This window comes from Kogia breviceps, chromosome 19, assembly GCF_026419965.1.
Source record: "Kogia breviceps isolate mKogBre1 chromosome 19, mKogBre1 haplotype 1, whole genome shotgun sequence".
NCBI lineage: Eukaryota > Metazoa > Chordata > Mammalia > Artiodactyla > Physeteridae > Kogia > Kogia breviceps.
The window spans coordinates 39241300-39263260 of record NC_081328.1 but is presented as its reverse complement, the minus strand read 5'-3'; the positions used below and the strand labels follow the sequence as shown (position 1 = coordinate 39263260).

The 21961-nt window shown below is 53.2% G+C and overlaps 1 protein-coding gene across 6 annotated transcripts in view; it reads right to left on the bottom strand.

The window, feature by feature from the left end:
- Window positions 1-9567: 9567 nt before the first annotated feature.
- Window positions 9568-21961, bottom strand: part of ATP6V0A1 (ATPase H+ transporting V0 subunit a1) — a 55038-nt gene continuing 42644 nt past the window's right edge. For 4 of the 6 annotated variants that reach the window (XM_059048223.2, XM_067021670.1, XM_059048226.2 and 1 more), the window contains exons 19-21: window positions 17306-17423; window positions 16836-17007; window positions 9568-11222 (exon numbers count right to left, since the gene is read on the bottom strand). In XM_059048223.2, coding sequence (XP_058904206.1) covers window positions 11129-11222; window positions 16836-17007; window positions 17306-17423 — 384 coding nt within the window. In that variant the 3' untranslated portion in view covers window positions 9568-11128. Of the gene's footprint in view, window positions 11223-16835; window positions 17008-17305; window positions 17424-21774; window positions 21793-21961 lie in introns of all 6 variants that reach the window. The other 2 variants (XM_059048222.2, XM_059048225.2) reach the window with 1 other exon arrangement.

The window sequence follows — 21961 nt, the reverse complement described above, 5'->3', positions numbered from 1 at the left end:
ACGGGGCCGGGGGCTTCCCTGGTGGCGCAGTGGTTGAGAGTCCGCCTGCTGATGCAGGGCACACGGGTTCGTGCCCCGGTCCGGGAAGATCCCACATGCCGCCGAGCGGCTGGGCCCGTGAGCCGTGGCCGCTTAGCCTGCGCTCCGCAACGGGAGAGGCCACAACAGTGAGAGGCCCGCGTACAGAAAAAAAAAAAAAAAAAGTCCGGGGCTGGATGTGACTCGCAGTCCTTCACAAATGCCTTCAGGTACAGTGCTCTTTCACATGCAGATCACTTTCCTTCCGTCCATCCTACCATCCAATAAATATTTGAAGTTGATTTTGTGCCAGGCACTGCCACCCCTCTTCCAGGGAGACCTACAAACCAAGTACTTATATAAACAAAGATTTACATTATGCAGTTGACCCTTAAACTTTGCATGTGTGTTAGGAGGGCCGACGTCTGGCAGCCAAAATATACTTTACAGTCAGCCCTCCTGTATCCAGGGTACCGCATCCGCCGACCATGTAGTACTGTAGCGCGTATTTATGGAAAAAAATCCCTGTATAAGTGGACCCGGCAGTTCAAACCCGTGTTGTTCAGGGGTCCACTGTACTTGTGATGCTGTGCACGGTCCCCAGCCAAAGGCTTCCAAAAGGAAGTGACATTTAATCCGAATTAAGCTGGGATTGACTAGGAGAAGAGGGAGGGGAATACCATTCCGTGAAGAAAAAAACGCATATATGAAGACCCAGGAAGGGTAAAGGAAGAGCTGAGTAGATCTGAGGAACTAAAAGGTCAGGAAGCTGGAGGAGGGATGCACCATGTGAGCCTGGACTGGCCATGGGGCAGGGCCTAGTGGGTGTGACAAGGGCTCTCATGTGACCTGTAAGCGGTGGTAGCAGCAGCTGAACAGGATGGGAGTTATCTTCATTTTACATCCCGGGAAACTGAGGGCCAAAGACAGGAAGTGACTCTGCAAAAATCAGTGACCAGTAAGACAGCAGGTGTGGGACACTAGAACCAGGAACTCTTAACTCTCAGATAAGTGTTTTGGCCACTATCCCCCAAGAGATGCAACTTTTCAGGCTGCTTACCAGCAGGGAGGGTTTGAGTGGGGCTGTGTGGTGGCCAAGAGTGGTGGACCCTTTTATAAAGACTGCACTTTCTAAAGGGATTCTGAGTGCTTTTGGAGGCAGTTGTAGATTTTTCCAGATTGTCAGGCCTGAGTGCAGCTGCTTAGAGACAGGGAAGGGGTCAGAGGACGGTTGGTTGCCAATCCAGGAAATCCAGAGCCTGGACTGAAAGAGAACATGGGAGTCCATTGAGATTGCTCTGCCCCTCTGCCCCCTGCCCCCAGCTGCAGACTCAAGCTGCAGTGCCCACTGCCTTGTTCCCAGCTCAGTGAGCAGCTAGTTCAGGAGGTGCAGCCCTGTTCCACCCAGTTCCTGATATCAGGAGGTTCTCAGCTTTTCCCAGAGAGCAGCTCCTAGACCTGCCCAGAGAGATGGGCCCTCATGGAGCTATAGCTTGTAGGCCCCCCAGGCCTCTCTACACTCCCTCCAACACCCCCTTCCAAACACCTCTGGCTTCAGGTGAGATTTGTCAGACTCTCCTCCTCCCAGGACCTGTTTTACAGCAATTTGGATCTTAGGGAACACATTGCTTGGGGCAATTGGGCTGCAGGTCCACCTCAGGCTCAGGGTGCCTCTCTGTGGGGTCTGGATTCATCCAGAATGGCAGACGGCTGCTGGCAGGGGCAGCAGGGTGGGGACACCATCCCCGGGGCGTTGGTAGCACATTCACAGCCTGAGCTCATGGATGCTTGGCAAGAGTGTCACCGATTACTCCGGGTGTCTCATACTGTCGTTCTCATCTTCCCCACCAAGCTGAGAACTCTTTGAGGACAATAGGGGGCTGGTTGAAGAAATTAAGTTGCATCAATAGGATGAAATACCAAGCATTTGCTAAAAAAAAAAAAAGAAAAGTGAGGAAGATGTGTTGGTGCTGATTCGTAATGTTCTGCAAAGTGTATTTTTTAAAAAGAGGTCAAGGAATTCCCTGGTGGTCCAGTGGTTAAGACTCAGTGCTTTCACTGCCGAGGGCCCGGGGTTCAATCCCTGGTCGGGGAACTAAGATCTCACAAGCCACACGGCCAAAAAATAATTCTAAAAGATGTCAAATCATTTCCCTAGTGGTCCAGTGGGTGAGACTTCACTCTCCCAATGCAGGGTAGTTCGACCAGGTTCGATCCCAGGTCGGGGAGCTAGACCCTGCAGGCATGCTGCAGCTAAGAGTTCTCATGCGGCAACTAAGAGCCTACATGCCGCAACTAAACATGCCTCAATGAAGATACCGTGTGCTGCAACTAAGACCCAATGCAGCCTAAATAAATACATAAATAAAAATATTTTTAAAAACCAGCTAAATGTTGAGCTTATTTTTAAAAAGATGTCAAATCACTGGGTATAGTACGTCCCATTTGTGTGTGTGTGTTTTTAAGGCTATGTAAATAGTGCTCGCTTCGGATAAGGTACTGGGACGCTGGAGCAGAAGACTTACTTTTATATTAGGGCCATTTGTACTGTTTGATCCTTTTACCACGTGATACATTTTATTACTTTTTCTCTCCGCTCCTATCTCATCTCTTTCGTTCCTGCCAGCCTCCCGTCTGTCTGTGCACCCCAGAATCCCTCCAGATCCCTTGTCCCTCTGCCCTGCCAATCCAGTTGCCTGCCTGTCACAGCCCTGTTAGGATCCCACCCATCTTACCGGTGGGGAGGAACGAGTCCTTCCCTGTCTGGCCACCAGGGGGCAGACTACGCCTTGCCTTGGGTAGGCTGGAGAGGGAGGGCAGGCAAACAGACTCAGATCTGAGGGGAGCTCTAATGCCCTTTCCACCCAGGGCTCCCGGGTACAAAGAGGCACAGTTCTGCCCAGGTCCCCAGTGAGGGACGGGAAATGGGGGGGGGGAACCCCCCGCTACCAATCTACCAATCTAACCCTACCAATCTCAAGGCTGAGACCTCCTATGGGTCCCTGGCCTTCTCTCCCCAATCTACTCTAGGTCAAGGCAGAGATGAGGCCACCACTTAGAACACCCCTTCTTTAATTTGCTAGTCAGAGGGAGGGTGAAGCTTTGCAAACAGGAGGTGTGGGCTCCCATTTGGGCACTGAGCGCCCTGGGCAGATCTTTGCCTGGCAAGCCTCTGTCCCACAGGGACAATTATAGTTACCAAAATTTGTTGCTGAGGGTGTGAAAGTAAATGTTTTGGAAGGGTGTTCTCAGTTCAAAGGTCAGGGGTTAGTTTAAAACTGAGGGGGGCTTCCCTGGTGGCGCAGTGGCTAAGAATCCACCTGCCAATGCAGGGGACACGGGTTCGAGCCCCGGTCCGGGAAGATCCCACGTGCCGCGGAACAACTAAGCCTGTGCACCACAAGTACTGAGCCTGCGCTCTAGAGCCCGCGTGCCACAACGACTGAGCCCACGCGCCACAACTACTGAAGCCCGTGCGCCTAGAGCCCATGTCCCGCAACAAGGGAAGGCACCGCAATGAGAAGCCCGCGCACCGCAACGAGGAGTAGCCCCCACTTGCGGTGTGCCACAAACAAGTTAATTAATTAATTTTTAAAAAGAATATTGGAAAATTGGAGCTGAGCACTTAGGAACTTGACTGCTGCCAGGCTCTTGGTTTTAATGCATGCTACCTAAAAAGTAAGACAAGCTTTTGCTAACTGGACATACTTCTCAATAACTGAAGGAATGGACCGAGTGCTAAACGTTTCCTCTGGGGAGGTGTCCCGTCTCTTCAGGGAAACATGGTCAGTATTCTGTAAAGTTACCCTGGCCTAAATGATTACTTGTTCTGACCAAGGTATTTATTAGGCTATTTCAAATTCACAGCATCCGAAGAATGTCAACTAGTTCAGCTAGCCACAGAGTCTAAGATCCTGTGTCTCCTGGCACTATGGAAACACCACACCACTGACCTAAGTGATTCACTTTTTTCAGTTTTTCAATATCTTATCAATATAAAACTACTGCCACATCCTTATACTTTATGTCTTCTTCAACCTAGGAGAGACCTCAAATCTAAAAGTATTCTCTATTTCTCATCATTAGCAAATGTTTTAGCTTTCTAAATATTTGTATTTAACTGTTGTTTCTAGGGTTTTGTTTTTGCAGTTTAGAAACATTTAGGAATATTAGGACTTTATCCCTTCTGCTTGATACAGCAGGGGTGAACTACTAGCCAGTCTAGCCTAAGAGAAAAGTGAAAAGATTCTTCACCAAGCACAGTGATTAACCCAATACAAGTTAGATTTAGAAGGAATGTTGTTTAAATTACCTCTTCTAGCCTGAATCCATGAATTCTTTCAGATCAGGAACGATTAGAAAAAGAAGCCTAAAAACTCTTAACAATGTGACTCTCAGTGGTAAATGAAAATGAGAAGCAGCAGCAGGTTATAATTTGGTTTATGGGATGTGATGGATGTGCTATGATAGGAAACCTGAAATGATGGTTGAATTGGTAAAAAAAAAAAAACACTGCATAAAATTTGCTGTAAGATATATACTTATTTTCTGTACTAAAATATTCTTTTAAAAAAACTTTTAATTTTATATTGGACCATAGCCGATTAACAATGTTGTGACCGTTTCAGATGCACAGCAAAGCTACTCAGCCATATATATGCATGTATCCATTCTCCCCCAAACTCCCCTCCCATCCAGGCTGCCACATAACATTGAGCAGAGTTCCCTGGGCTACATGGTAGGTCCTTGTTGGTTATCCATTTTAAATATAGCAGTGTTGTACTAAAGCATTCTTATAAGAAAAATAAGTATTTGTAAAAGAGGTGTCAAGTATTGGCGCAATCAGAGCTGAATTGTAGATATTCTTGTAATATCTAGTCATTTTGAAAGATTTATATAATGAATTCTGGATATATGACCAATAAAACTGATGAAATGAAACAAACAAACAAAACACCCGAGGAAGCTGAGGTAAGGGGGCAGGGAGACCTGACCTCACCAGTGTCCATGCTATAGCCCTGAGTCCTCCCCAGCATCATGGCATTGACATTCTGACACACAGGTCCAGGTGATTCATCAGTTTATTAAGTTGTATTAAAACAGTACTTTGGGGCTTCCCTGGTGGCGCAGTGGTTGAGAGTCCGCCTGCCGATGCAGGGGACACGGGTTCGTGCCCCGGTCCGGGAAGATCCCACATGCCGCGGAGCGGCTGGGTCCGTGAGCCATGGCCGCTGAGCCTGCGCGTCCGGAGCCTGTGCCCCGCAACGGGAGAGGCCACAACAGTGAGAGGCCCGCGTACCGGGAAAAAAACAAAAACAAAAACAAAAACAGTACTTTGATCCCACATTTGGAATGGTGGAGGAAGGCGGCTCGGCTCCCTCTAAACCTTCCATGCTTGATCCATAAACATGAATTCCTTCACCCAGGCCTGGGGAACTCCTGTGATGCTTGCCTAGCCCCAGGCCCTGGGAACCTGCCCAGGCCTGGAGTTTGGGGTAAACGTGGCCCAAGGGTGCTTAATCTGTCACAAGGCGCCAGCCACCCACCGGGGGTAATATTTGAGGAAGAGCTTCTTGGCCAGGTCCACTGTGTCCCCTTGGGGCTGGCTAGGATACCTCCTTGTGCTGAGGACGACGATCTGTTCCAGCTGGAAGGCATTCTTGTCAAACTGGTGCTGGTGGAAGGGGATGCCTTTGACCAGGCGTTGAGGGGGGTGTTTCTCTGAGGAGAGGGTCTAGAGCTTCCAGAGCCACTGGACCCCAAAAGAGAGGGAGAACCATAATGTGAAGGGGGAAATGGACACTCGAAGATGTAGGGTTTGAGGTCGGGTAGCCAGATAAAGTACAGAATGCCCAGTTTTCAGTATAAGTATGTCCCATGGACATTCGGGAAATACGGTAAAAAAAAATATTCACTGTTTTTCTGAAATCCAAATGTAACTGAGTACTCTGTGATTTTATTTGCTAAACCTGGCAACCTTACTTTGAGGTCATGGAGTCACAGTCCAGACCAGACCCCAGATCTCCCACTCCCTGGGACTGAGCTATCTCCATGCAGAGCCATTAAGAGCCAAAAACGACATTACAGAAAACTAACAAATCCAAAACCTACCCTTCAGAAGAAGCTGCTTCAGTGTACTGAGCTGGCGTGCTATGGAGCCAAGAATCCTCCTACTCACATAGAGCTGCCAGGGGTCCTACCCGAAGACACGGGCTCGATGACAGAATGTCCCCTATCTTTATAATACTGAGCAGGCCCAAAGTCACCCTCTCCACATTTGTTCTAGGACAGGAAGCATTCACTGGTTGGGGGCACAGGCTCACTAAGCAGATGCCTGGGGTCCAGGGATTCCACAGAAGGGGATCAGGGTAAAGGTCAAGACTCTTAAAAATAGGAGCAATGGAGCCATCCTGTTCCCCACCCCCACCCCGGGGCTCCTGGGAATTCCCACACCCTCCAGGGCTCAGTTCCCAGTTGGTCCCATCTTTAGCTTGCTGGGCTGGAAGCAGCCCAAGGCCCTAGATCCTGGAAGCTCAGCTTAGCCAATGACCCACTGGCCCAGGTCTTCTCATCCAGGCTAGGGAGGAATTTCTTCCCCGGCAGGTCCTAGTCCTCCCTCCCCAGCCGCATTTTATTGATCTATACCAGAAAGTTTACCAGTTTAAAGTGTACAACTCAATAGTTTTTTAGTATGGCCACAGAGTTGTGCAATTGTCACCAGAATCTAATTTTACATTTCATCGTCCCCCAAAAGAAACCCTGCCCCCAACCCCATCCAGCAGCTGGTCCTAGGCAACCACCCATCTACTTTCTGTCTCTACAGATATGCCCATTCTAGACATTTCACATAAATGGAATTATACATTATGTGGCCTTGTGTCTGAGGTCCATTCTTCTTGCAGCATGTATCAGTAAGTCATTCCTTTTTATTGTAGAATAATACCCATTGTATGGATATACCTCCTTTTGTTTACCCATTCATAAGCTGATAAACATTTGGGTTGTTTCCATTTAGGGCTATTATGAATAATGCCACTATGAACACTTGTGCACAAGTTTGTGTGCACATTTTTTCATTTTTCTTGAGTAGATATCTAGAAGTCAAATTGCTGGGTCCTAAGTTAATCCTACATTTAACATTTTGAGAAACTGCCAGGCTGCTTTCCAAAGCTGCTGCACCATTTTACATTCCCACCAGCAGTGGATGGGGGTTCCAGTTTCTCCACATCCTTGTCAACACTTGTAATTTTTTTTTTTTTTGATTTATCTTTGGCTGTGTTAGGTCTTCGTTGCTGTGCACGGGCTTTCTCTAGTTGTGGTGCGTGGGCTTCTCATTGTGGTGGCTTCTCGTTGCGGAGCACGGGCTCTAGGCGTGCAGGCTTCAGTAGTTGTGGCACACGGGCTCAGTAGTTATGCCTCGTGGGCTCTAGAGCACAGGCTCAGTAGTTGTGGTGCATGGGCTTTGTTGCTCTGTGGCATGTGGGATCTTTCCGGACCAGGGCTCGAACCCATGTCCCCTGCATTGGCAGGCGGATTCTTAACCACTGCGCCACTCGGGAAATCCCTGCACTTGTAATTGTCTTTTTAAAATTATTGCCTTTTTAGTGGGTGTGATGTGGTGTCTCCTCGTGGTGGTGTTTTTTTTTTTTTTTGCGGTACGCAGGACTCTCACTGTTGTGGCCTCCCCCGTTGCGGAGCGCAGGCTCCGGACGCACAGGCTCAGCGGCCACGGCTCACGGGCCCAGCCGCTCCGCGGCATGTGGCATCTTCCCGGACCGGGGCACGAACCCGTGTGCCCTGCATCGGCAGGCGGACTCCCCACCACTGCGCCACCAGGGAAGCCCCTCCTCGTGGTTTTGATTTGCATTTTCCTAATGACTAATGATGCTGAGTACCTTTTCATGGGCTTATTGGCTATTCGTGTTTTCTTTGGAGAAATGCCTGTTCAAATCCTTTGTCCTTTTAAAAACTGAGGTATTTGTCTTTATTACTGAGTTGTAAAAGTTCTGCATATATTCCAGATACAAGTTCCTTATTAGATATATGCTTTGCAAATATTTTCTTCCAGTGTGAGGGGTGTCTTGATCCTGTCCTTCGAAGCACAAACGTTTTTAATTTTGCTAAAACCCAACTTATCTTTTATCTTCTTTTTTATCACTCATGCTTCTGACGTCATATCTAAAATCCACTGCCTAACCCAGGGTCAGGAAGATGTATTCCTATGATTTCCTCTAAGACTTCTCTTATGTTTAGGTTTATGATCCTTTTTTTTTTTTTTTTTTTTGTGGTACGCGGGCTTCTCACTGCTGTGGCCTCTCCCGTTGTGGAGCACAGGCTCTGGACACTCAGGCTCTGGACGCTCAGGCTCAGCGGCCACGGCTCACGGGCCCAGCCTCTCCACGGCACGTGGGATCTTCCCAGACCGGGACACGAACCTGGGTCCCCTGCATCGGCAGGCGGACTCTCAACCACTGCGCCACCAGGGAAGCCCTATGATCCATTTTGAGTTAATTTTTGTATATAGTGGATAGCAGTCCAAATTTGTTCATTACCCAGTTGTACTAACACCATTTGTTGAAAAGACTGATTTTTCCCCCAGTGAATTATCTTGGCCCCTGTGTGGAAAATCAGTCGACTATACAAGTTAGGGTTTGTTTCTGAACTCTCAGTTCTAGTCCATTAATTCCTAGTTCTCTATCTTGAGTCAGTAACAGAGAAGAGGTTAAAAGGGCTCATTTACCTGAATGTCCACCCTCACCTCTTTGAGGAGTGGGTGCTGGCTGCTGTACCCAGGGCTGCTCCAGGGCAGGTGGCCTGTCAGGGAGGAGAGGGTTTGAGGAGCGTGCAATGAACAAGGTGGTCCTGCCCCTCCTGGAGCAGCAGTTGGTAGCCTGCTGCTTACATTCCTGGGCAGCCCCTGCCCTGGAGGCCCCAAGAGGGAGGAATGGAGAGGGAGGGCTGAGAAAGAATGTGGTCACCTTACATGGCAGTGAGGAGGGGGAAGGCGCCCGCCCTGCCAGGACATCCCGTTGGGCTCTTGGGCTGCCTGCCTCAGCACCTCGAATTTCCCAGCTGCCCTCAGGAACCAACCCTATGCTGAGCCTCCGCCTATACCAAGGCCAAAGGCAATCAGGGCTCAAAATAGCCAGGCTGCTGAGCCTTGGAGAGCTCGCTCGCAGAAGAGGGAGAGGAGGGTGGGCAGACGTCCAGGTCCCTGTTTCCCCCGGCTGTTTGGGTCTGTGGTGCAGAAAGCGGGACGGAGATGGGTCCCCAAGTCCCCTCCCCCACATGGGTAGTGTCTGAAAAGCTGCCTGGGCTCAGGGAGTGGGGCTCAGGGAGTGGGGCTCAGGGAGTGGGAAGGCCCCTGGGAAACCTGAGATAAGGTGAGAATTTCACAAACTAACTGCCTGGGCACTTTGATCAGAGGAAAAAGCAGAAATGCTGGCAGAGGGAAGTGGCAGGTGTAAGGATACTAGGTGGGCTCAGGAGGGCTGAGCCTTGAGTGACGCGGGGGCTAGGGGCTGTGGGCACGCAGACAAGAAGCCTCCCTGACAGAGTCAAACACACTTTATTCCGCACGGGAATGTCTGAACAGAAGGGCCTTGGGCAGGAGTCCTGATAAAGGACTCTGCTTCCAACCCCTGCCGTAAACAGAGCAAAGATCATCATGTAAACCACAGGGACTGGACGGGAGGGGGCTGTGCACAAGGGCTGGGTCGGGTCACACTGGCTACTGCGCGGTGAAGCTGGGGCGGGTGGCCCAGCCTGGGAGAGTCCAGTGAGCAGCGCTAAGCAGCTCCCAGACAAGCAGCGGGCAGGGGTGGCGGGGGGAAGGGGCCGACCAATTGAGGGGGTCCTCTCGCCCACCGAAGGCACGGGGATCAATTTAGCTGAAGCAGCCAGGGCTGCTGTGCCAACGCATGATTAAAAGGCCCCAAGATCCACCTCCTGGCGTGGGGGGTGACAGGGGCGGCGGCCCTTTGGGGGTGCTCCGCACCAGCCCACAGGGCAGGGCGGGGCCACGCAGCTCTCACAACCGCACACGCTGGCGGCCCTGCCAGCTGCCTCCAATCAGCAAACGGTAAATGACGTTGACTTTCCCTGCCCAGGACGCACTTGCTCGACTTGGGGTCGGTGTGGAAGTGGGGAGGGGCGCCGGTGGGCAGAGCAACGCAGGTCTGCAGGCAGAACCCCCCCTGATGACTACAGCTGTGCACGCGAGACTCGTGATTGGGGGTGGGGAAAGGTCTCCGGGTCTGCACCAGGAAAGAGCGTGGACTTGGACCCTCTGCCCCGAGGGTGTGCTCGCGGCCCATGCATGGCCTGAGAAGCAGCCACCAGAGGAGCCAGCCAGGACCTCTGCTTTGGGTCCTCCCCGCTGTGTATGCTATGCTGGGTGCTAAAAGGGCATTCTGGGAAGGAGGAGGAGAGGGTGTGAGTTTAGGGTGGGGGTCAGGAAGGTGGTTCAGGGTATCCAGGGACCCTTGGGGCTGCCAGGGAGAAGCCACGCACGCTGGTACAGTTGGGTCCAGCTGAATCCCTGATTAAGGAGCACACTGGAGACCAGAGGGGGTGGGCAGAGGACAGAAACACCATCTTCCTGGACCCACCCCTGCTAATCCAAGAGTGGGGAGTGTTAAAGGGCACCCCATCCCCAACCAGGAAGGAGAGTGGCAGGAGCAGGGGGTCTCAAAGTCTGGGTGTGGACAGTGAAAGGCGCTCCCTCCAAGCGCTCTGGGCTCCTGTGTAAATGCACAAACTGCTTCACCACCAGGGGGCAGAGGAAGGGCCGGACAGAAGCTGGGAGGGCAAGGAGGGTGCCCAGCGGGAGTGGGTTTGAGTGACTCTGCTCGGGGCCCGCTTCTCTCCAGAAAATCACTGCACTACAACACACAAAGCTGGAGGTGGCGGGGGACCCAGGAAGGGCTGGGTCTACCTAAATGACTCACAGGTGGCTAGGGGAAGGGCGGCAGGGATGACTCAGATGCCCTGATACCCAGGGATCACGAGCAACAGGCAAGCGGAGCACGACCGACGACGACGAAGAGACGGCGAATCACCATGGAGGGAGCGGGGGCGGGGCAGAGGGCGCACAGCCCCCCTGAGGGGCTCATTCGTCAAACTTCCCTTCTCGGATGTGCTCGAAGGAGAAGGGTAGGAACTTGAAACCCGTCCCGCTGTAGAATTTATTCTGGAATTCCACCCTGGAGAAAGAGGACAGTCATCATTCCACAGAAACCTTTTGGGACTCCACAGTTGGGCCAGAAAGATGACCCAACCCCAAGCTCCCCGAGCCTCCTGCCGCCCACAAAGCCCAGACCTTGGCCTGCTCATGGCGCACACAACCCTAATCCTAACACAACCTCCCACTCGTGACGCCCAGGGCCTGCCCTCGGCAAGAATGCACACCAGTGCACTGGTTTGGCCTCAGTTCCTGCTCCGTCCTGCTCGGCGGAGTGTGTGTTTATGCAAAACTCTCTGCAGAGGGCCATGTGCAAAAAACGTTCAGTTGGCCTGAGTCTCCAGCGATGAAGAAGAGTCCCCCAACACCCCCTTCCTGGCAGGGCCCACAGCAGACCTCCAAGGGAAGCCTGTGAGTAGCCACCAGCTCAGCGCAAGGAACCCTGGCAGGCGCCACTGTTTTCTTGTTTATTTCTCTTCTCCGGGGAGGAAGGAGAAGGGAGGGTTGCTAGTGAACGGTGGAGGCTTTCGACTTAGGGGAGGAAATTCCCAGGAAAGGGGGAAGTTATGAGGGGAAGTCTTCTCAAAGCAACAGCAAAAATATTCTCCAACTACAAAAACATCTAAGAAAGAATTCTTCTCTTGGGGACTGAAAGGAAAAACAGCTTTAGCTCCCTTCCCCGGCAGCCCACCATCCATCCCTGATGGTCTCCCTGGGCCCTTCAAGCCCTGAGGGGGCAGGAAGGAGTACACGCCTGTATGCAGAGCCAGGCTGCGAGTTTGCCCTGGATGTCTGCCCAGCAAGCAAATCACCACCAAATATGGGCAGAAAAATGCATGATTCAGAGGATAAGAAAGCCAAGGAGAGCTGCCCTGAGGAATAGTTTCCACTCAGTGCTGTGTGACCCTGGGGGCCCCAGGTCCCTGCCATAGCATAGCAGGCTGCCGCTGGGCCCCGGGGCACCCCCGGGGCACGCTGCGACTGCACAGCAGGGCGCCAAGACACTCTCCACTTTCATGCCCCTCACTCAGCCTTCAGCCTTCAGCCAGGGGCGGCCTCCCTCCAAGATAAGGGAGGATCAGTGAAAAGGGAGAGGGAAGAGGACTGTCTGCTGGTGGCGCTGAGAGGTCCTCAGAGGCCCCTTCGGCCCTGGGGCGCTGGCTGAGGACACTGACGGCAGAGCTGCCAGCTCCACCCGCTGGGGAGAAGAGGGGAACAGAATTTTCTGTGCCGGGGCCTAAGAACAGGCAGCCTTCTCCCCGACCCCACATTCCGGGGGCCGCACCAAGGCCCCCAAAGCCTCCCGGCCCCTGGAGGCTTCCCATCAGTGTCTTGGCCAAGCCTCCCTCAGAGAAAATGGGATCCAGGAGGGGGTATTTCAAATTGCAGTCAGTCGCAGGACTCAGCCCTGTGTCCCAACACCTGGGAAGAGGGCCCAGATCCTGAGGCCTCCTCTGGGGGAATGCGGTGGGGGTGGCGGCAGGTCCCCGTTTCCTGCCCACCGCTGTGACGACTGAATCCTCCGTGCTGGCTAGGCTGTGCCTGCACACGGCAATGGTATTTCACTTTGTTCAACAGTGTACAGCCAGACGGCGGCGGGCAACTCACCTTGGGGTCTGTGAGGAATCCGGAACTCTGACCTCTGGCTGGCTCATCACACAAACAATTCTAACTCCCGACTGGGTGAATGGAGAAGCTGCAGACGTTCTCAGACGCCTGAGGGATCACCACCCTTCCCTTGGCATCACCCTGCCTGCTTCGTCTACATCAGGGGACACACGCCTGGGATGGGGGCATGTAAGTTCTGCTGTGTGAGCAGATGGGTGGTCCCTCTGACACACCGCCTGACACCACCTTGCCCACCAGCTGCTGCTCGAGGTTAGGGACTTAGGGTGGCCCCCACCAGGGACATCTGAGGTATCTCAGCGTCAGCCTGACTTCGCCTCCCTTCTCAGCTGTGCTCACCCTAACCTCCCAGCACAAAGCTGGAAAGCAGTTTCCCTGTTGGTCTCCCTGCCCTCTCCTCCCTCCCAGCCAGGGAACTGTGTGCTTCCTGAGAAAGTATAAACATGATGTTCTCTGTGCCGGGGCCCAGCGGGGGCCCCGCTGGCTGCCCTGCAAGTCCTTCCTTCTTGAGCGGGCTCTGCTTGGGGTGCCTCCCTGGACCCTGCCACGCCCCAGGCCACTAAAAGGCATCTCAGGATTCAGGAGGTGTGAGGAGAGCCTCGGGCAGTCAGATGGGGGTTCTCTGTCACCCCTGCCCGCTCCCAGACCTGGAAAAGGCAACCCAGTGGCCCGGAAGGACTAACTGGGAGTCCACAGAGAGAGTACTCCTGCTACGTGACAGAAACCATGTCTTCTCAAGTGAATGAAGGGGGAAAGCCTGGGCCTCTTCCCTTGCCTGTGGGGATGTGACCGAGGGGAGGCAGTTTTAGAAAGATGGTTCTGTCCCTCTCCGAGCAGTGCCGGGGCCATGAGGTCACATTTCAGGTGTTCTCGTTCTCCTGGGCAGCCACCCCGCGGGGTCCTGCTGTGGAGTCACTGAATTCCTTACAACAAACTGGTCCCCAAATCTGTCCCTTTAGCCCCCAGTCTGTGAGTGTTCGTGTGGAATCTGTCGGCTAGGAAGGGATGGGGTTCCTGCGAAGGTAGGCCATGGGGCAACAGTCTTTCTTCTAATAGCAGACTGGTGTCCACAGTGAAAACCACAAATCATACCCCTGCCTTTGCCTTTTCTGACGAAGAAAAGACATCTCATTACGGTAGCCAAGAAGACCAAGCACAACACACACAGTTGGTGGGAGGAAAAGAGACAGACGTAACTCAGGAGCAGACAGAATTAGCAGGTGGGTGCATGAACCCGCTCACTGCTGTTTCCAGATGTCACCTGCCTCCTCATGACCCTACATGAACCTCAGACCTGTGGTTCATCCTTGCTTTCAAATCACACGTTTTTCTTCTTGTCCCCACCAAAGAGACCCAGAACGTGTGTAATGGGGCAGGCCTTGCATCAGAATCAAGAAACCCCAGCTGAACACCGGGGGTAAAGTGACAGGTATGAAGATGCCCAGGCTGGACGCCAGGAAAAATTGCAGCAATGTCCCTGCAGCCATTTTCAGTGGGCCCAGCTGTTCCCACCCCCAAAAGGATGGCCTCAACTCGGAATTCCTGCGGTCCTGCTGGACTAAGACCCAGGGATCCTTGGGGCATGTCCACACTCGGCCAGGAGGGGGTGCATGAGCGCCAAACTCATTCACTCCCTTCTGGTGGGGGGGGGAGATGCTCCAAACAGGCCCCCAGTGGTGGGACTCTGAAAGTTGCACAGAGAAGTTTTCACTGTTTTTTCTCTTCTACCCAATATTTCCACTACCAAACAACAGCAACCACCCACCACCCTGCAAGTACAATATGTCTGACCAGCCTACTCCTTGCAAACTGCATCTGCGAGGCCTACAGGTGGTATCATGTGCATCCCCCTGGGGTCTCCCTTCTCTCTAACGGACTGGAAGCAGATCTTTACAGGGGCCACAGCCCTCTCCGCAGGGCAGCCGCATCCGCAACCGAACGCAGGTTTACGGTGTGCCGGGGCACCACAGCAGTCACTTGGTCTGCGCGTTATTTCCTACTTAATCACAGCAACCTTGTCACGTGGACATTATCTTCTCTTTTCACGTGAGAGCAAGTGAGGTTCAGAGAGGTAAGCGCTCTCCTCAGGGTCACCCAGCCAGCACCGGCAGAGCTGGAATTTAAACTCGGGTCACCCGATTCTGAACCCTGCTCTCTCGCCACTTGTTACTACGTTGGGCTCGTTCATAAGGAAGTGGGAAGACACCTTCACTCGAAGGCCGCAGGTGAGCCTGAGGAAGAAGTAAGCCTGCAGGCAGCAAAGCACGACCTCCCAATCGCCCCAGCTCATTCTGGACAGCAGGCCTGAGCCCAGGTGGCCCTCGTTGCTCCGTGGTGTGCCTGGCTCACTGCTCTGACAGGTCTGTTCCAGCTCCTTGGCTGCTCCCACCCACCCCGGGAGGATGCAACAGGCTCCCCACTTGGGCTGGAGTCAAGGTGGCGTGGTAACTGTTCCCTCAAAGCCAGGGCTCAGGAGACGGGGAAGGGAATAGGAAAGGAAGCCAAGAGGGCAAGAAAAAGTGAGTCATCCCAGGGTGGCAGCACAGACGTCCCCTGGCCCCAAGCGGTAGGAAGTGTGCTGGGGCGAGCGTGCGCTGATAAGCTGAGAGCCGGTAGCGTGGCCAGCCTCCTGGCTCCCAGTAAACAACAGCTGGGCGGGGAGGGGACGGGAGGCGAGAGGAGAGGGCCAGGCCTGAGAAAGCACCGTGTACTGACGCAGCAGGACGGACTCTTCTAAAGGAGCTTTTGAGGGAAGAGTAAGCCCAGCCAGGGCTCAGCCTGACAGGCCTCACGTTCCCCCTCTGTAATTTAGAACAACCAACGGCGGAATCTTTGAGCAGGCTCAGCTGTAACCAAGCCAGGAGAAAAATCCAAGATAAGGGGAGTGGGGAAGAGGTTTCTCAGGTTCAGATTTTGGTTTTCTTCAGGTTTCGAGAAGTGATGGGAAGAGACAGTCACGGCCCTCTTCTGACCTTGAGGTCATTAACACCACAGATCATCTCGTCTAGGGAGTCCTAAGGTAGGGTCAGTGAGTTTGTGAGCCCCTAAACTGGTAAAACTGTGTGTACACACGTTGAGGGGGGTGTTTCTCTGAGGAGAGGGTCTAGAGCTTCCAGAGCCACTGGACCCCAAAAGAGAGGGAGAACCATAATGTGAAGGGGGAAATGGAGACTCGAAGATGTAGGGTTTGAGGTCGGGTAGCCAGATAAAGTACGGAGTGCCCAGTTTTCAGTATAAGTATGCCCCATGGACATTCGGGAAATACAGTAAAAAAAAAAAATTCACTGTTTTTCTGAAATCCAAATGTAACTGAGTACTCTGTGATTTTATTTGCTAAACCTGGCAACCTTACTTTGAGGTCATGGAGTCACAGTCCAGACCAGACCCCAGATCTCCCACTCCCTGGGACTGAGCTATCTCCATGCAGAGCCATTAAGAGCCAAAAACGACATTACAGAAAACTAACAAATCCAAAACCTGCCCTTCAGAAGAAGCTGCTTCAGTGTACTGAGCTGGCGTGCTATGGAGCCAAGAATCCCCCTACTCACATAGAGCTGCCAGGGGTCCTACCCGAAGACACGGGCTCGATGACAGAATAAGGGGGACGAAATGAGGGCACAGTGTGCTCTAGCATTTTCCTGGATGTAGAATCTTCCAGAGCTGCTTTCATTGCTCTGAAGACAGGAGAGAGTTATATGCCAGTGAGAAAAACCCCCAAACAAACAAAAACCCCAGCAGATCTTTTAAGCCATAATCAAGAGCAGTGAAGAAGGCTGAAGACAGGGAGAGCAACTGAGACAACACTCACCAGGGAATCCTCCCTGGCGGCTGTGAAAGCGAGCTGTGCTTTTCTGTGGACCTTCCCTGAGGCTCACTACCAAGTACGTCCTTGGGCATGAGGATGTAAAAGCAGATACTTCCTAGTGTCTCTGGATTCTGGACGGGAGTAAAACTGCCCTCGGTGCAGCTAAGGACACGTCCCCACCCTCGGCCCCGCGCCGCCCCTCACCAGTGTAACCGCAGCGCGTGGAGGAAGGCTGAGAGGCCCTCCATGATCAGGAGGATGGCCACAGTCAGGGTGGCGAAGGCGGCGAAGATGAAGAAGAGTGCCAAACCTCCCGCCAAGCTCTTCACGCTTAGGCCGATGTGAATCACCATGGTCCAAAGCACCTCAGACAGCTCTGCGGAACGGGGAGAGACATGACATCCGGTTCAGTTGGGCCAGGGGTGCTGCAGGCCTTGCGTTTTGCTCTGCCATCCCTCAGTCGCGCAGTCTTCCTTGCCCCCGGGCTTTCTGCGACCTTACCAGCTAACCTGGCAAAAGCACTGATCCTCCCATCTGGACATCATGCTCTCTGGACTCAGGAGTCAATACTTCCAGAGGCTTTACATAATTTCCACTCTCTTTAAGCCCCCACCTGAGGGAGTGCCCGGAGAAGGGGAGAAACATAGTTTTTGACCTGAGAGAAAGACACTTACGTGCATGAGCGAGGCTGAGGGCCCAGAGCCGCAGGTAGGAGGCGGTGTTGGAGATGCAGCCCAGGCAGTACTCAATGGTGTGGATGGCCTGGTGGACCATGGTGTCCCCAAAATCAAACTGTCATGGGAGGAAACCAGAGAGAAAGATATAAGGCTGGGAGGGGAGTGTGCAGGGCTCTGAGCGCTGGCACGAACGGCTACGTGGGCCTGGAGCCCCCGGTGCTGAACTCCTGGTGGGGATTTCAGCCGTGCCGTCCCCAGAAATCCTGCCTGGCTGAGCCCCCGACTGGGACACCCCCTGCCCCTCCGTACATCACATTTTAATGAACTACATCTTAATGAGACTCTTCTCAACACATCTGCTTTTTCTCCCCACTAGGCTGTCAGCTCCGGAGCGGGCTGCACATCGAGAGGTAAGAGCCGTCTGGGAGCACCCGCCCTGGCTGACTTCCACCTCACGGTGTCTCAGAGCGCAGCACCCTCCTCTGAATGGGCCAGGAGGGCAGGAAGGGCTCTTCCCCGGGTCGTACATCAGGGGACGGGCCACCAGGCTGGAAACCGCCTGGAGAAGACTAAACCTCTGCAGCCACTTCTTATTTTCACAACACGTTGGCGGCAAGATAACCTCCTTTTACTTTTAAGACTTCTGAAAAGATCACACAGGGACGTTTTGGCAAAAGTTTTACAAATTTCTACTTGGACACACGATGAAGACTAAACAGAACGTGTACTGTTGTTTCTGTTTTCCTCACGCTCCCTTTCTTCCAGTTTTTGTCTCAACATCAGAAATTATCCGCAGCATAAAGCGGAGGGGCTGGAGCGAGCTTCTGGGAGCTCCGTTAGGGCTGCTCGAGAAGCCGCAGGCACGCTTCCGCTTCCGGGCCTCACTCTCCTGGGTGGGGCCACAGCCACTGAAGGCCAGGAGGTGGGCCATTCCCCTCCCGGAGGCCTCCCCGCCCCTCCCGCCATGGTCCAGACCAGACTCCAGGAGCACAGGGCCACTGCCCAGTGGGCCTCCCCAGCTTGCCCTGCCCACAGGTCAGAGTCTCTTTTTCACCCGTTTCTTTGCAGACTCACATGACTTCACCCCCAAAAGATACCAGAGAGAACTGTCTTGAGAAATCACATGGGGCCAGGAGAGGAGGGCTGGCTGGTAAGGTGCTAACAGCCCAGGCCTCACAGGCATGGCCAGTGGGGAGAGGGGCCAGCTCCAACTCGCCATCTCTGGGCGACTGCCTCATTTTCCCTCACCTCTGACTATCTACACCCAGAGTACTTCTGGGCTTTTCTTCTGAAACAGGCTCTTCCAAGTCTCCTAGTTACCCCGAAAACTAAGGGTAATCACAGTCACCGGAAGCCCAAGGTGCTGTTAAGAGCTCTTTGCCACCACTGCTGGCCATCGCACCAAAGCCCGTGTTCCGAGGAAGAACGGGCCCCCAGCTCCAAGGAGCGCAGGGCTTTAACTAAGAGCTCCGAGAAAGAAGCGAGTGCGGGGCTCCCTCAGAACCAGCCCCTTTCAGCATTTTTATTCCACCTTGCGTTTCTCCCATGAACAGCTTCCCTTCCAGGCGCTGCTCTCGCTTTTTCCTCTCCTCCGTTCCCAACTTCCTGCTCTGCAACCCTGGGTAAGTTTTCTTATCTACGTATTGGGGGGAGATATTAAGTGGGGCGAGAATTAAGTGAGAAACCCAGGCAAGCGCTTAGAAGTCTGTCACTGCCCCACGTGGGTCCGCTACGGCTGACCCGGAACGGCCGCAGACGCCCTGTCTAACCCTCTCCCCACCTCCCGGCTGCCGCACCACGCCTGCTCCTCCTGCGCCCTCTCGGCTCCGCACACCTCCTTCGCAGGCTCCCCTTACCTCCCAGCCAGGAGGCCTAACAGACACCCTGTGACCTGAGCCTCTGCAGTGTCCGTCACTAGTGCCTTGTCCTCCTCCCTCTTGAGAACGCTCACCTCCTCTTGGTTCTCCTCCTACCTCTGGATGCTGCTTCTCAGCCTCCTTCTTGGTTCCTCCTTAAGTGCTGGAGTTCCTGCCTCAGCCCTTAACGTCTCTCCTGCAGCACTGCCACTCGGGCCTTCAGCGGCCGCGCCGGGAGGGGCTCACAAGCGGACAACCTCTATTTCCCTGTTGCCTGTTTCCAACCAGCTGCGCCACATCTCCTCCTGCTGCAGCGCAGGTGTTTCAAACTCGACACCACCCCAACTAAACTCATTGACTGCTCTCCTCTGACCCACCAAGACCTACTTCTACTCCTCGTCCCATGTCTAACAGGGGGGCACTACTAGTGCCCCAGGCACCCAAACCGGGAAGTCGAGCCTGACTTTTCACTCACTCTCACTGCCTACATTCATGAAGGCACTGGGGCCTGCAGCTTTTACTTCCTTCATCTCATATTGGTCTTTTCTTTTCCAGCTCCCACTGCAAATGCCTTCAGGCCTCCCAGTTCTTTCCTGACTCCTCTCAGACTGTGCCCCACCCCCATCCAATACACCCTGTACCCTCCACTAGGGTATTTCAGCAATGGCATGCGCTGTGTCACTTCCAGCTTCACTGCCCTCTGACGCTCCTTCTTACCTAAAACACTCTACTACGGCTGGTGTCTGCCAACCTCTAGCCTCACTTCTCACCAGTCCCTCAACTCCTGACTCCAAGCTCCAGCCAAGCTGAATACTAGTTTATCCCCCAAATGTGTCTTTATGACGCAGGCCTCTGTATCTTTATGGTAACTCTACACACTGATGCATCCGCATTCCCTCCCTCTCTCCCTCCACAGAGACGCCGGCTTGACCAAACTAACCTCAGCAATCAGTTCCTTAGGGAATCCTTTCCAGGTCTCCTCTTCCCTACCCCCACACCCCAGTGTTCGTCAGGTGCCCTCTTCCTGTGCTCCCACAGCATCCTGGGCACACCTTGATCACAGCATCTGTCACCCAGACTGTGTCCTAAATTTGGGAGTTCCTTGAAGGCAAGGACTTGTTTTTCTTCTCTCAGTTCCTGCAGCTCTAATTAGAGTGCTTGGCACATGGAGGGTGAATGAATGGATGGGTTGGTGAATGTACCTAGTGAGATGACACAGTGGGGGGAGGTCCCACTGACCCTTGCTGAGTGGTTACAGCCTTCAAAAATTTCCCAGACAATTGACGAGCCTGGCTCTGGTTTGCAGCTGGACTGTTCATGCCCCAGGGAGAGGGACTGCTGCTTCCACCTGTGATGTATTTAGGTAACTGAGACAATTATCTAAATCTGGCTGTAGAGAACTAGACTGTGTATGTACCTGATGTTGATTAAATGTCCTCACTACTTAGGATGCTGTGGGAAACGGAACCTCTGAGGGAGCTGGGGGACCAGAGACTGGGGAGGCTGAATTCCAGTCCATCTTGTTTGGATGTCAACTCCCCCGGGACGTGGCTACAAGTGAGGACTATGCTGACGGGGACCTCCCAGGCGGCTCAGCTTGTGGCTCTGCACAGACGAGCGGGCCAGAGGAACACAGAGGCTCCTAGATGCCAGCAAAGGAGCCTCTCCGGCCTTCCGGAAGACCGACGACTGTCTGCTTTCCCACAGAACAGCAAAGGTTTTTCCCATTCCCACCCCACTGCCCCCGTAGAGAGGACCAGGAAAGCCAGGAAAGGGAAAGGTTCACAGGTCTGGGTATTTTAGAGAGAAATTTGGGGGGAAGATGCAAACAGTGCAGCAAGGCCTATTAAAAACCCAATTCAAAACTGGTATATTGCTAAATGAACTACTGCTGAGCTAGAAGGCCTTCTACTCTGGCTGGGGCCAGAATACTTAGCCAACTTTCTTTCTACTCTCTGCTGTCCTCTATGTGTGACTGGTATAATACGAACTCCTTTCACACAGATGGATTGTTTTTTTCTGGGATGCATCTGAGAGGCAAAGCCTCCTTTTGGAAACTGTCTACCTCCCAACTGGGTCACGTGGAGGTGAAGCTGACCCCAAGCGAACGTCCAGCATTCTCACTCCAAGCATCATCAAGCCGATGAGGGCAGCAGGAAGAGGTTGGCTGCATCTCAGACAGGGAGGAAGGGCGAGCTTTCCCATAAGCACTCAGAGGAGCAGGGAGGAAACAGTTATTCCCAGGGCAGAGCGACCGTACATAACAACACAGGAGAGGAAGGCAGGGGCCAGTGGGATTTAACTCCCGAGGGGAGTCACTTCAAGAATGCCAATGCAGACATTACTTGTAGCTCCTTTAAAGCCATTCTCAAGGCATCAGATCAGCAAAGTCAATGAAACAAAGACAGAGGTGACTGACATGAGATGCAGTTAATGGAGATGAGCTTTTTCAGAACACGGGTTCACAAACTGGTTAGAAATGGCCAGTGAGATGCAGAATACATGGGTGTCATGTGTGGCCCCAGGATGCAGCAGGGACAGCAGAGCGATCACAAGGACGGGAAGAGAAGCCCCAGATAAACATGAAGCTAAAGCCAGCTTGTTTCTTACCACTTCATCCTCGGTAGGCTTGAAAACACAAATTTACACTTAGTGGGAAGCCATGCCACACACAAGGTCACAAGTCATGAGCATAAGGCTACGGACTGCTTCTTGGGGGCGGGGGCGTGGGGACTGTGACTGTTCAATGGTCTGACACTGGAGGCAAAGCCTCCTCAGCACAAACGGAGAGCAAAGT